Source organism: Xyrauchen texanus, chromosome 41, assembly GCF_025860055.1.
Source record: "Xyrauchen texanus isolate HMW12.3.18 chromosome 41, RBS_HiC_50CHRs, whole genome shotgun sequence".
In the NCBI taxonomy this organism is placed as follows: Eukaryota; Metazoa; Chordata; class Actinopteri; order Cypriniformes; family Catostomidae; genus Xyrauchen; species Xyrauchen texanus.
Genome location: NC_068316.1, coordinates 3,459,589 through 3,475,425, shown reverse-complemented (window position 1 = coordinate 3,475,425; position 15,837 = coordinate 3,459,589). Strand labels below are relative to the sequence as shown.

General features: G+C 37.8%; 1 protein-coding gene across 1 annotated transcript; it reads left to right on the top strand.

The window, feature by feature from the left end:
* Window positions 1-782: 782 nt before the first annotated feature.
* Window positions 783-14,495, top strand: fam234a (family with sequence similarity 234 member A). Its single transcript, XM_052113670.1, has 12 exons — window positions 783-800; window positions 1,823-2,097; window positions 3,109-3,216; window positions 7,429-7,611; window positions 9,358-9,503; window positions 9,595-9,727; window positions 11,149-11,281; window positions 11,627-11,767; window positions 13,236-13,317; window positions 13,401-13,547; window positions 13,628-13,715; window positions 13,837-14,495. The coding sequence occupies exons 2-12, from the start codon at window positions 1,848-1,850 to the stop codon at window positions 14,073-14,075; spliced, it is 1,650 nt and encodes a 549-aa protein (XP_051969630.1). The 5' UTR covers window positions 783-800; window positions 1,823-1,847; the 3' UTR covers window positions 14,076-14,495.
* The last annotated feature ends 1,342 nt before the right edge of the window (window positions 14,496-15,837 follow it).

Genomic DNA, 15,837 nt, shown 5'->3' with positions numbered 1-15,837 from the left:
TTTTTATCTCAAAATAATGACTTTTTATCTCATTTATTTCGAAATTGTGACTTTTTATCTCATAATTATGACTTTTTATTTTAAAATGATGACCTCATAAGACCTGATCTCATAATTTTGATTTACCAAAGTAGATGCAAAGCAACCAGAACGATGGATATCCTCAAAGAATTAAATTCCTCTTCTTTATTTTAATTATACATGTATACCTTCTTTACATTGTTGTTTTGTTTTTGTTTTTTTGTTTTTTTTCTCTTTCTTTTTTTTCTAATGTGTGTTCTTTAATTTCATTGATATGAATGTTATCTTTAATGCTCTTCATATCTTATGATGATTTGTAATAATTTAGAACAGTATATGTGAAACATTTGTATCTACTGTTTTGTCATATAATTTTGGAAATAAAAAAAAAATACAAAAAAAAAAAAAAATTTTTACCAAAGTAGATTTCTTTGGCGGAAAGGGGCTTCCACAGATCTCCGTGAGCAGGACAAATTAATGTATTATACATTTTATTCAAGTAGTAGTTTAAATAGATTTTTAAGTAATAATAGGTATACAAAATTATGAGGCAGTAAAAATATACATTTCTATTTTATAGCCTGCTTTCAAATATTTGTTAGAGCTTGACAAAAAACTAACACAAAAATATCGTTCAAACTAATTTATCGTCTGTAATAAGCTTTATTTATAAGCCAAAAATTTTATTAAATGAAATCTACATGGCAAAAATTATTCCTCGCGTTCGTTCTTTTTGTCTCCACCGATTTGCCGTATGCGGAAGTGTCACGAAGCACCAGGTTTGTTGTTTTGACACATAATTATTTTTTAATAAAACATTGAATTTATCTACTGGCTATCTATCAGGTCAACAAGTGAAGCTGACTAGTTTGGTTAATCAAAGCTTCTAACCTCATCAAATGCTTGACAAACTTGTTTTTTAATTAATGACTTTTAAGTGTAATTTTATTCTTTTATAAACTGTACTTACAAGTGTGTCTATGTTTTATTTATAATGTCATAACAGGTTTAAGAATGTGTTTTATGCTCTAAAAGTGACCATATACATAAAATAAGTGTTTCATAAAATTGTGTTTTTTGACATTTTGACATTTTATACAGATTGAAATGTTTTTACCATCCAAATATCATTTTCCAGAATGGGGTGTTTGTTTGGCCCGTGGCTCTCATGTTCAAACACTTAATTTGTACACATTTGGTTGTGCTTAGTTATGCTAAATTGACTTGGGTAATAAAAAACAAACTGTATTTGTAATTGATTTGGTTATATATTTCAGTGGTTTTCTTTAGTCAATATGTAGAGAGTAACAGAATACATGTAACAGGATTACGTATTTAAAATACTTTATGTAACTGTATTCCACTACAGTTACAATTTAAATCGTTGGTAATCCGATACAGTTACATTCAAAAAGTATTTTGATTACTGAAGAGATTACTTTGCATTTTATTATAATTTGTTTCATTTAATGTAAAGACTATTCAGTTTGAATACATTTATCCATATAAATGACGCGATCCGAGGAGCTTTTGAATGGCGGTGAAACGCTTCCTTTTCATTCGAGCGCTTTCACACTGTTGTGAGTGAAAAGCATTTAATTTTTTTCTTGGCAACCGATTTAATGTGCTAATTTTACATCTCTTGTGTCACTTTATAGTCTCTTCTCAGATCAATCTTTGACATCCATTGTTTTATTTATTTGGCAAGTAACCCTGTAATATTGCTCTCCTTTGCTTCAGGACTCTAATCAAATTGTCTGATTATATTTTGCTGAACATTATCTCTTACGTCTCTCCTCAGTAGTGTGGAGTTTCGCTGGTCTGAGATGACGGACGCGTCAGGGCGCGGTTTTGAGGCGGAGTCTCTGAAGGGTGGAGAAGCAGAAGGGGGCGTGTCTAAGGAAAAAAGCTGCGCTGGGAAGCTGGGCTTACTACACCTGACAGGCTGGCGGACAGTTACGTTCCTGTTCTCTCTCTTGTTGTGCCTGGCTGTTGTCTTTGCATTTTCATTCATCCTGCCCTGCCCCTTACGGCCGCGTTACCTGTCCACATGGAACCGCACATTTCCTGATGCAGGTGAGACAGATACACTGTGGCCAAATGTAATTCATCGGTTTGGCAATTCCAGTAATTCCAGTGAAAACAAATCTTAATCCTACACCAAGTGAAGAACTTTCTAGAGAATTATGCGCTATAGTGTTGCAACGGGTTTTTAATGTCACTGAATGTCATAGCATTACAGTTTCTCCTCACAAATTACTGGAATAGAGTTCAACAGTCTGATTCCGGAAGTAAAAATCCCATTCATTTATCCCATAGACTAATCGATTTTCAGTGATAACTTATAAACCTTTAAACACAGACCTATCATGAGCGAGGTTATTCATCGATGGTATATGCTTCCTTGAAGCCATCCGTCTGCGTTATCTTAACTTCATTGTTTAAAAATCTTGTTTGATAGCGGAATGGTAAACAACTACTTTACCCATGGTGCAGCAGAGAAATATCCACCAATCAGAGAACCGCAGCCAGTCTGAGCAACCATGCACTCCCATGATGCACTGCAAATGACATAATCAAGTCAGTCACGCTTCACCCTTAAACTACTTATATAGTTGTGCATATCAGTATATATTACCATATGCGTAAAATTTATTGTTACTATACCTATAATCAACAACCTATAATCAATAGTTGTATATTTTCCCGTCATTATTTATTCAATGACATCATTCGCAGTGCTTCATGGGATTGTAGTCTGTACCCTCATGAAAGACGGTAAGTACACAGTCTTGTACATTTGTCTTTTTGTGCGATTTTAAAATACTATTTTGCCTCAAAAAAAGGTTTGTGATGTTGTGAGTCTCCTCTGAGCTGGTTGGTTCGGTTCATGGCTTACAGCTCTTTTATGAAGGATTTATAAAAAGTCTATGGAAGAAATGAATGGGGAAAATACTTCCAAAACCCAGGCGCTCTATAGCTAAACGTGTAAATTAGACGGGGGTGTTCACAAACTTTTGACCATGTATTGTCCATCTCTGCTTGTGGAAATGTAATAGTAACATCCAATATGTTTCTCCCCTATAGCCACGTATGATTTCCTGGCTGTTGAAGATGCCAATAAAGACAAAGTCTTGGATGTGATCTTCATGTATAAGGGTGCTGAAGCCAGCCGCAATACGTGCATGAGTGAAGGTGAGCTTAAACACATGTGCACAAGTTACGGTTAAAGGAATGTTTCGGGTTCAATACGTGTTCAGCTTAAACAACAGCATTTTTGGTGTGATGTTGAAGACCACAAAAATCTATTTAGACATTGTAAGTGAATGGGGACAGTCAATAAACGCTAAAATACACACTGTTTCAAAAGTATTAACAGTGTCATGACATACTTCTCATATAAGTAACATTATTATTTTTTACACCAAAACAGTCATAATTTAGTAAACTATGATAATTGTTCAGCCTGTCTCTGGCCCTCTATCTGAAACACTCAGTTTTGGCCTCAGAGTGTCCTTTAAACTTCAATGTAAACCCACTGTAGATTTATCAACATCGTGCAGCCCCTTGAATGTAGCCACACTATACATCTGAAACTCAATCAGATGAGAAGACTAGCTCCACATCATATTGAATCATATTGTGACTTGCTCACAAGCAATCCATGCTGAAATGTGCTGAACACACAATCCACACAATCCACAACGAAACATGACACTCATACTATCATCCTGCACTGATGCAATCAGGAACTTTCTTAAACTTCAGTGACTATTTCCTGACGTTTGGATGCTTCAATGGTGACCAAAGCAGAGACGATGGTCTTAACAGGCACCACATCTCACACCTTCCACCGTCAGATTATTCTGGACGTAAGATAAAACAAACAGAATGCAAAGATATGTGCATATCTGATTATGGAATCAATTCCATGCCACATATACAGTATTTGCAAAAATATAAAGTATTGCAAAATAAAATAAAGTTTTGCAAAAGAAAAAAGTATTGAGCAAAAAAAAACAAACATACTATGGTATAGACAATTATAATCTATAAAGTAAACATAATAATCAGTCAATAGTCCAATCAATTGAGAGAGAAAAAAACTGCAGATGCTGGCTATTTCAGACGTGTTAGCGATTATGGCTAATAAATCCACTACTTTATCTGACGCAAAAGCTGTTAAAACACATTGAATGCTAATTAAATAAAAGGAAACAATCAACTTTATATACCTGAGATCCACCTGCATGCCTCTGCTCGGCCATGATGTTTGATCCGTGTCTCAAGCTAATGAGGTAACTTCCAGGGAGACAACACTGAGCCCGTTGTACACGCCCCAATCCCCTGACTCCACCTCCACGTCAAAAAAGTGCCATAAAGTGAAACGCACAGAAAAGTGAAGCGCAAAGGCAAAACGGTCTCATGAGCTCACACGTGATGGAAATGCAGATTAAAAGGAGCATTGGAAAATAATTAGTAGCATTGCAAAGAAAAAGATGTGTGGCAAAATCATTGCTGCCTAAAAATCTGTTGCAGTGATAAAAAAGGATCAAAGTTCTTTAGTTTCTTTTACAACAGTCATTGATTTTTGCAATTAATTATATCTTGGTTTTTGCTATATTTTATTTATATTTTGCAATTCTTTATTTTTGTTTGCAAAACTTTCTTTTTTTCTCTCGATACTTTATTTTACTTTTGTGATACTTAATTTTTGTTTAAAAAAAAAATTTTTTTTTTGCTAAACTTTTTTTCTTTTGCAAAACGTTATTTTATTTTGCAATACTTTATATTTTTGCAAATATATTTCGCATGGAATTGATTCTATATCTGATCATTTCTTCATCTCTTTGGCATCACAGCTTATTTCAAAATTCAGTAATTAAAACAACATTCATAGCATGGTGGAAAGTCAACAAACACACGTTTATGGAATAATCCTGAGTTCACTAGAAACAAACTTTCAACAACATGACTTTGAAAGAAAAGGGTATAACGCATTTACAATCATCTATTCATTGACAGCACGTTCATCATTGACATTTAATATACGTAGGTAAAGAACAATATCATCAAATAAAATAAGTGTAATCCACCTCCATATACTGAAAATATCAATAAAATTGAGGGGTCACCAAAAATCATCAAAACTCTACACTTCAGTATTGTCCATTGACCCAAAATATTCAATACTGATAAATGGTTGGGAAAAAGACTTACAGATATACAGTATAAAGTTATATAAAGAAGTTACATTCATCAGTTACATTTTTTTGGGAAGAGGTCACCAAAAATGTATCACATTATTTTAGTTGTAATGTACCACCCCATCCTGCCCTCTGTCTCCTAGGTGACGAGCTATTGCCAAGAATATATGAAGTGGTGGTGGCGTAGTGGGCTAAAGCACATAACTGTAATCAGAAGGTTGTTGGTTCGATCCCCACAGCCACCACCATTGTGTCCTTGAGCAAGGCACTTAACTCCAGGTTGCTCCGGGGGGATTGTCCCTGTAATAAGTGCTCTGTAAGTCGCTTTGGATAAAAGCGTCTGCCAAATGCATAAATGTAAATGTAAAGAATACCATATTGCAAAATTGGAAAAATAAGGATAAAATATCTATTGCAAACTGGCGACATCATCTTCATCTTCATCTCAAATGAAAAATATTCAGCAACAATTAAAAATCAAATTCATGACTTTCAGGAAAATGTTCTCCTCTGCTCCTCACGGCTCTGAATTTACAATTTATATAGATGATGTGTTGATGCCTCGCACCTCCCTCGCTCCAAACCTCTACCTCAATAGTTCATGTCACATGAGGTTTAATGTCACATTATAAATAATTATACATTAAGACATATTCTCTATTGACCTCTCTCATCAACAAGGTATTTCCATCTGCAGAACTGCCGCTTACTGGATGTTTTTTGTTTTGGCACCAATAAATTCTAGAGACTGTCAACAATCATCCTTGTGATTACCTAATCAGCCAATCGTGTGGCTGCAGTGCATAAAATCATGCAGATACGGGTCAGGAGCTTCAGTTAATGAAAGCTAAAGTTGATGCTTCACATCAACCATCAGAATAGGGAAAAACAGTGATCTCAGTGATTTAGGGCGCGGCATGATTGTTGGTGCCAGATGGGCTGGTTTGAGTATTTCTGGGATTTTCACGCAAAACAGTCTCTAGAATTGACAAAAAACATCCAGTGAGCTTCAGTTCTGTGGATGGAAATGGCTTGTTGATGAGAGAGATATACAGAGAATGGCCAGACTGGTTTGAACTGACAAAGTCTACAGTAACTCAGATAACCACTCTGTACAATTGTGTTGAGAAGAATATAATCTCTGATTGCTATTCTGAGATGGGGGTTTGCACTGTTTTGGCGGCACGAGAGGGACCTACACAATATTAGGCAAGTGGTTTTAATGTTGTGGCTGATCTGTGTGTATATTAACAATAAGTAAAAACAAACCACATCTTACATTTACATTTATGCATTTGGCAGACGCTTTTATCCAAAGCGACTTACTTATTCCCTTATTACAGGGACAATCTCCCCGGAGCAACCTGGAGTTAAGTGCCTTGCTCAAGGACACAATGGTGGTGGCTGTGGGGCCTGAACCAGCAACCTTCTGATTACCAGATTACCAGTTATGTGCTTAGCCCACTACCTCCACCTTTAGATCGTTTAGATGTTAGATCGTCAGTCAAATGTAGACACACTTAACCCCTCTACTGCATTCCGTAAATACAAAAAGAGAAACCACACAAATGTTTCATCCCCATCCAAACACACACACAAACACATTGTTGTATACCCATAGTTTGCTATTGTGTTTCTTTCTACCTTTTGCTTATCCACGAAGAAGTCATGCACTTATTCAGACATGGCGTACATCGCCGAAAATGCATCAAAACGTTCAAAGATGTCCGTCTAGTGCATATTTGCATAGTCCAAGAATTAAAAATAGCGCAGATGGGTGCTTAAAGCGTCCAGGATGCGTTTATACTCAATGCAGCGAGACAGAATGGGGTTCTCCTTTTAAGAGTTACAACTTGGCATTACATCTTTTAAAAGCAGTGTGAGATGCATAATGGCAGCCAAAGCGGTTAGTCTATTACATGAGCATGTAGAAAAACTTTCGGTCCAGATTGGCAGGTCCTTCCGTACATTTCCCTGTTTTCTTTTATTGTAAGTACCCCACTATAATTGCTGTTTTGACTTAAACTCAAAACTAAACAAAGCTAATGGAAGGGTCAAAATAAGTTGACTTTATGCTACAAACGCTGTTGATATAGCTTAAGTTGCATTGAACCCGGAACTTTCCTTTAAACACACATGCAAGAGGACATTTACAGAGAATGAGTCTCTTTAAATAAAATAATTAATATTCGTTTTTCAGATTTATCAACTCCATGTCTGGTTTTAATGGCTGTTGATGGCACTAACGGGAAGATGCTGTGGAAACGTCCTTTAGCAGCTGAATTTGATTGGGTGGAGTGTGGGGTGAAGGGGATCGGATTTAAAGGAACAGGATGTTTGGTGGCTCACGCAGACAATCTCACGGCCATCGACAAACAGACAGGTACGTGGTTGAGTTTAACCTTCCTATTGCATTCGGGTCATTTTTGTCCTGGGAGCGTTTGATCATTTTTAAATACCACATAGTTTTTAGTACTGGAACCAAACTTTGGGACTTTGTCAAGAATATCAAAATACACATAATACATTATTTTTCACATTTTTTAATTAAATTGTTTAAGAGATATAACCATTTGAACCCATTTGTTTTACATCTATTGCATTTGCGGGTCAATATTAACCCGGGCATCAATTGTGGCTTTACACGTAATATTATGTCGATTTTTTGTACATCTATGAATGACATTTTTACTTATAAATACTTCCCTTACATTTAGACTGTTTCCCAAACTCTCAACCACACTTTTTTGTCTCTCACTGGGACTGAATATTCTTTACACACACACACACACACACACACACACACTCAGACACACTCAGACACACTCTCACACACTCAGACACACACACACACACACACTCAGACACACACACACACACACACACACACTCACACTCACACAGACACTCACACACTCTCACACACTCACTCTCACACACACTCACACACTCTCACACACACACACACTCACACACTCACACACACACACTCACTCACTCACTCACACACTCACACACTCAGACACACTCTCACTCACTCTCACATACTCACTCTCACTCACTCACACTCACTCACTCACTCACACACACTCACACACTCAGACACACTCTCACTCACTCTCACTCACTCACACACTCACACACACACACACACACACACATTCTTGTTCAAAACAGACATGACAGATGTAACAAACATAACAGATAAACTAAATCAGAGATGCTACTGTCTAAAGGGGGTGTGACGAGAGTAAAAGTTCATGCACACATTAGTCTAAATATGGCTTGAAAGAGGAAATTGTCCACATTTTACTCTGCAGCAATCTGATGCACAACCAGCTTACAACATACTTGCGCATCAATAATCAAGTTAAATAGAATAGATTTGGCTTAAAACATTGTAAAGAAATATTAATGTTGTATACTTCAGTAATAGCAGTTGTTCTGATGAAGAATAAGTTGGTTTTATAACTTTTGACCACCAGGTTGTATCGAGCAGTCATGAGTAATAGAAAACGCATTCGAATTACTAGTAACTCTCACATTAGATGTTCATATAAATTGTATATTATGGGGTCCAAAAATAAGATTCCACAAAGATGTTGATAAAGAAGATGTCTTCACATGTCTCACAATGGTTTTACTGTAGTTAATGAATATTTTGAAATGTCAAACAATTTCTACATTTTATTATTGCTTATAAAAATTATATTAAAGAATAACTTTTATATTTGTCAGTTAACAAGCCAAAAATATCAATCTTTTTACATGTATGAACAGTTAAGAACCTATTAATGACTTACAATATACTTTAAGATGAAAACGATCGGGTTATGCATGATTTATAAGCTTGAATTTTACCAGGTCAAAATTGACCCGCGAATGCAAAAGCTGTATGCAGAGTCTGAACGCAATAGGAGGGTTAAACACTCTCATGTGCACATGCGATGGGGTCCAAATGTCTAATAGAAACATTGAAAATCTGGGATTTTCATATTAAGCCATAACATTGCAAAAATGCTGATAATATAATTTGTAACAAAAATGATAGAAAAGAAAATTAGACTAAAGTAACTGCTTTAAATATGCATGATGTTTGTGGAAGCATTTGCTGGTTTTACTTGAGCAGGTGGGATTGTTTGGCAGCTGTCGCGCTCTTCTGTGATGAATGGAAAGCTTCCGCTGATCAGCGTTCTGGATCTGGACTCTGATAGAGCAGAAGAATTAGCTGTGCTTTCATATAATCCTCAAGCACCATCATTCACTCCCATACCGGTACCAAACACACACAAACGTGTTCAGCCACAGCCAAAAATTCAATTGCACTGTTATCTGGGTGTTGACATTTCTCTCTCTTCTCTATTAGACAGAGCTGGTGTTTTTCTCAGGGAAATCAGGTGATCAGATTGGCTCAAGGGTGAAGGTTGATCTGAATGGTGTATTTGGTCACCTGCAGTTCACAATGGCCAGCGGAGCTTCATACCTGCTGTTACTCACAGGTGTGTGACGAACACTGATTTTGGCCTTTGTTCTTCCTGTGTTCCCCACAATCGCTCATTCTTAAAGTCAAAATAAAGTCAAAATTAATCATATTTACTTGCTTAATACACATTCCTGTTCATATTGTACTTGATTCATCAGTGCATGTTTATATATATATAGATATTTTTTTATTATTATTATTTATTTATTTTTATATATATGCAATGACTTTCTTGGCCTCTGAAACAACTTTTCTTTTTGGCTGACATCACATTTAGTTAATTGTAAAGGGATCAAGGGAAAGGAGGAGGCGCTGACCGGCTTGATAATATAAATAATAGTTTTAATGATGAACTTAAAAGACAACATAAACACACACATGATGGACATGTCCGTAAACTATCTCTCTCTCCCACACAATCCTCCGCAGTAGACCTTTATCCCTCTCGGGAGGCTTGATTAGCCTAATATGGGACCGGGTGTGTATGATCACGACCCGGCCCCGCCCTCCGCCCTGCCACATTCCTCCCTCGTTCTCTCCCTCGTTCTCGGGGAACAGAAGGGGTCTCCCCCACCCCTGGCAGCGGTTCTCCCGCTCCAGGCGGTCGGCAGCGAGCCCCTCCCCGCTCGCGGTCGGTGGTCTCAAACCCCGCCGCGTTTCAGCAGCTGGTAGGGAACTCCTCCGCCTCTGGCAGCAGCCCAGACCGCTCCAGGCGGTCGGTGAGGAGCCCCTTCTCCCCTCGCGGTTGGCGGCAATCGTCCTCTTTCAGGCGGCTGGGCTCCTCGTCCCCCGGCAGATGGCCGCGGCTGCGCCGTTGGGGTGGACGGTAGTGGCGAGAACTCTACTACGGCATATCCCTCCTCCTTCCCGGGTTTCCGGCACCAGTGTAAAGGGATCAATGGAAAGGAGGAGGCGAGAACCGGCTTGTCAATATAAATAATAGTTTTAATGATAAACTTAAAACAAAAGACAAACACACACATGGCGGACATGTCCGTAAACTATCTCTCTCTCCCGCACGATCCTCTACAGTCGACCTTTATCCCTCTCGGGAGGCTTGATTAGCCTAATATGGGACCGGGTGTGTATGATCACGACCCGGCCCTGCCCTCCGCCCTGCCACATTAATGTTACTGATTAATGCCAAATAGCTGCTATTGTTGTGGGTAAATCAGCCTTTCAATATCTTGTAATTTAATGACAGTTAATGTAATAGAGATTACAGCCATAATAGCTAACAAGGATATACTGTATTTGAAAAATTCCATTGTTATAAGTGTTAATACTTGACCTTCAGCCTCCTCAAACTCACATTCAGCTCTCACTCATTTCTGGTGTGAAACCACTTTATGCCATTTAGCAATACGATATATTTCTGAAGTAAAAAGAGTCCGGATCGGATGCATTTCATATCGACTTCAAATCTTTGTCATGCAGACTCCGGTCTCTCCGCGGTGAGTTTGCAGCGGTTGGCGTCTCAGGCTCGGACTGGTCTGGGGTCAGCACTGAAGAAAGAAAACAGCTGGGAGGAAAAAGCCGACAATCAAACCGGATTCATCCACCTCTATCAGTACAAATATTTATGATTGACAGTGGTCAAAGTCCGTTTAGGAGGTTAAAGGGATAGCTTACACAAAAATGATGTCATCATTTACTCACCCTGATGTTGTTCCAACCCTGAATGACTTACTTTCTTTCATGTTTGGCAGAATGACAGCCTCAGTCACCAATCCCTCTCATTGTATGGAAAAAAACAGATGCATTGAAAGTGAATAGTGCCTGAAGAGCGAGTAAATTATGACTTAATATTCCATTTTGTGTGAACTATCCCTTTAAAACATATTTACTCTCTTTTTTTTTGCTTTTCCGTCATTGCCGATATATTTGATCATGTCTTTGGTTTGGTTTGCTGCAGGTCTGATTCTCTGAAGCGAGTGCTGGTTGTTCACGGGGGTTCTTCTCCGTCACTGCTGGTCCAGACTGACTCCAGCGTGTCACTGCTACACATGGAGAAACTGAAGATTGCATGGACCACCAATACCAGCACACTGCTCAGGTGCCATAACCAATCAAAATGACCCATGCCACTGGAACATATTTGTGCATGTTCACTCACTGGGTTTCCATCCACATATTTATGTGTGAATTGTGGGATATTGCATATAAAAATGCTGAATGTATAATTCGCTCTGAGAATATCATCAACATCATCATATAGCATCTGAAATGTTGCTCTGGTTATTTTGAAATGCCGTGCATTAAAACGATTGGCTATTATTACCTCCCAGAACTGTCTGACACGCTTTCGCTCCCTCTGATGCTGAACGCTAGCAAACATGAAGTGCGTCAGAGCATTTTGTCTGCACGCTCTAAACCACAAGTCATTTATTACAGTTAATAAAAGCATTTACATTTCAATTTTGCCCCAGAAGAGACGATTTAGTCCTCTTAACCTGCTGAGACCGGAGTGTGACTGCTGTGTGCATTTTCCATTTTTGATTTGTAACTACTAGCACTTAATAAACATGCAAAAATAAAATAAAGCGCAAGTGGTGTTCCTAAAAATGTATGTCCACATACGTGGACAGTGAGACTAAGTTGTGAAATTGTAAATAATACAAAGCTATAGAAAGTCGATTGAAAATTGTTTATCATGTTTGCAAGAGTGATGGTTAGACATTACATCATAAATGATCATAATTAATTCAGATATAAGTAATGTCCAGCATCATCCAATCACAGCCAACCATGTTCAAATAAAATGATCCATTATAAATGGTGAATCTATGTACTGATGATCATCGTCCCATGTGTGTCAAATATGTTGAGTGATCCAAACATCATCTGCAGCCTGAAACTGAACTTTTGATCAGATTTTAGGAGTGAACGCACTATAGGATGCTCCCTTGCTCCCTATTTAGTGAATAACTTAACCTCCAGAGTGCTGTCTGTCTGTACTGGTCTCAGAACAGTTTGAAATGCTCCTTATTTTCATCTTAACTCCATTTGAAGCCACTGAAAGCAAAAATTTGACTCTCAATGTCAAATGCACAATATAGGATTTCTAAGGAACAAATGTTCTAAAGTACAAATTAGTGTACATTGTGTTTAGCAGCGTGGCTTTTCGCGAAAAATCGCTCAAAGTTAAAAAATGGCATATTGTATGAAACTAGAGACTCTAATCTTTTGACTCAAACAGGTTTCAATGTAAAAATTGAATCAGGTTTTTTACCAGATGTAGTTTTGTTGGCGTTTCTCCCAAAGACACACTCTGCTGTGATCAGCGCCATGTTGTTTTGTCACATGTACGTTGAAAGTTTAAAAGGCAGCACAGAGTCTTCTGAACTGAGATCAGTTGGTTTCAATTATTTTAAATGATGCCTTATGTATAGCGAAGCCAAAATACAACGTTCACGCATGTGTACACGGGGTCGCATGAGGTTTTGCAATATTCTGATTTTGCTCATACATTAAATTCACAACTTTGATGATAACATAGCTACTGATTTTTCTGTCTTATCTAGTGTGCCAACATTTGGGCAATTTGACAAAGATGGAATTCCTGACATAATGATAGAGGAAGACCTTGGCAACCAAACCAAAAGAGTGAGTAACAACTTCCCCATGGTACAACTAGTCCCAATCTCACCTATATGGCTTTGGTTGACCAGTATGTGTGTGTGTGTTAGGTGATGATTCTAAGTGGACGTTCTGGAGATGTCCTGTGGAAGGTGAACCTGTTGTCCTGGACACAGAGTCCTCATCCAGCATCTGTCCTCACACTAAACTCCTACTCTGTGTTCATGCTTTGGGGACAGAATCACGGCAATGAGACAGTAAGATCGTACACTCACAAACACACACATACACACTTGTAGAAGTTAGACACTGAGCTGTCTTTGTTGTTGATATTCAGATGCATTCAGCATTTCTGCTGCATCCACGTTATTCTCAACTTCTGCTTGAACTAAGAAATCCAGCACAGAACATCATCTCATTTAAAGGTATCTCTCATTACCGTAATCACTCACTGTCTGCCATTGGTATTTATAATGATATGACCTCTTTAAATGACCACATGATGGGGTTAAAACAATGCGTATCTTTCTGCGATTGTGCGTTTAGCCTTACTGTTGGAGCGAGGTCGTCACGCCTGTTACCTCGTCTTGACTGGACCGGATGGACGGCAGCACGCAGAATCAGACGGGACGGAGTCAGTGGTTCTGACCAAACGAAAGATCAAAGACAACATATCAGAAAGCAGCGTTAAGGGCGTAGCAGCAGATGAACCCATCTCCAAAGACACGGAGGAGTCTGTGAAAGAGGCGTTCAACAGGCTACGGTTCAGTGATGAACTTTTCTGATACATAACCACCTATAGGGTATATACTGACACGAAACCTCAACCCAAAAGACATAAAGGCCTTGCATTTACAACTTGCATCCTACTTCAACAGAATGTACACATTTACATACTGTACGTCCAGTGACTATCAGGCCATAGTCACATATTTTAAATGGTATGTTTAAACAAATCTTCAGGTATTTAGGGAATTTATGTCATGTCAATGTGAATCTTTTGAACAAGTTAGAAATTATGTTTTGCATAAAGAATTTTTGGTAACACTTTACAATAAGTTTCTATTTGTTAACATTAGATAATGCATTAGGTACCAGAAACTAACAATGAACAATATATTGTTTACAGCATTTATGAACATTAAGTAGTGTTCGTTAATAAAAATACAATTGTTCATTGTTAGTTCCTGTTAGATCATAATGCATTAACTACTATTTAACATACAACTATATGTTTAAATTAACATTACCCAAAATTAATAAATCTTTTAAAAGTATTGTTCATTGTTAGTTCATGTTAACTAATGTTTACAAATGGAACATTATTGTAAAATGTTACCAAATTATTATTATTTTTTTAACAATGTGACTACATTTATGACAGTTAAACACATTTCCCCCACTTTACTGTAAAGCAAAAAAAAAAAAAAATCGAATTTCTGTACACTTAATTACTGTAATGAAAATCAAGTATGGACAATTTTTATTTTATTAAAATCTGAATTTTATTTAGTTAAATGAATAATAAATAGGACAATGAGATTCTAAAGCATTACAGTAGTGAGAATGAGATCCTAAAGCGTTACAGTAGTGAGAATGATATCCTAAAGCGTTACAGTAGTGAGAATGAGACCCTAAAGCATTACAGTAGTAAGAATGAGATCCTAAAGCGTTACAGTAGTGAGAATGAGACCCTAAAGAGTTACAGTAGTGAGAATGAGACCCTAAAGAGTTACAGTAGTGAGAATGAGACCCTAAAGCGTTACAGTAGTGAGAATGATATCCTAAAGCGTTACAGTAGTGAGAATGAGATCCTAAAGCGTTACAGTAGTGAGAATGATATCCTAAAGCGTTACAGTAGTGAGAATGAGATCCTAAAGCGTTACAGTAGTGAGAATGAGATCCTAAAGCGTTACAGTAGTGAGAATGAGATCCTAAAGCGTTACAGTAGTGAGAATGAGACCCTAAAGCGTTACAGTAGTGAGAATGAGACCCTAAAGCGTTACAGTAGTGAGAATGAGATCCTAAAGCGTTACAGTAGTGAGAATGAGACCCTAAAGAGTTACAGTAGTGAGAATGAGACCCTAAAGCGTTACAGTACTGAAAATGAGATCCTAAAGCGTTACAGTAGTGAGAATGAGATCCTAAAGCGTTACAGTAGTGAGAATGAGATCCTAAAGCGTTACAGTAGTGAGAATGAGATCCTAAAGCGTTACAGTAGTGAGAATGAGATCCTAAAGCGTTACAGTAGTGAGAATGAGACCCTAAAGCGTTACAGTAGTGAGAATGAGACCCTAAAGCGTTACAGTAGTGAAAATGAGACCCTAAAGCGTTACAGTAGTGAGAATGAGATCCTAAAGCGTTACAGTAGTGAGAATGAGACCCTAAAGCGTTACAGTAGTGAGAATGAGACCCTAAAGCGTTACAGTAGTGAGAATGAGATCCTAAAGCGTTACAGTAGTGAGAATGAGATCCTAAAGCGTTACAGTAGTGAGAATGAGACCCTAAAGCGTTACAGTACTGAAAATGAGATCCTAAAGAGTTACA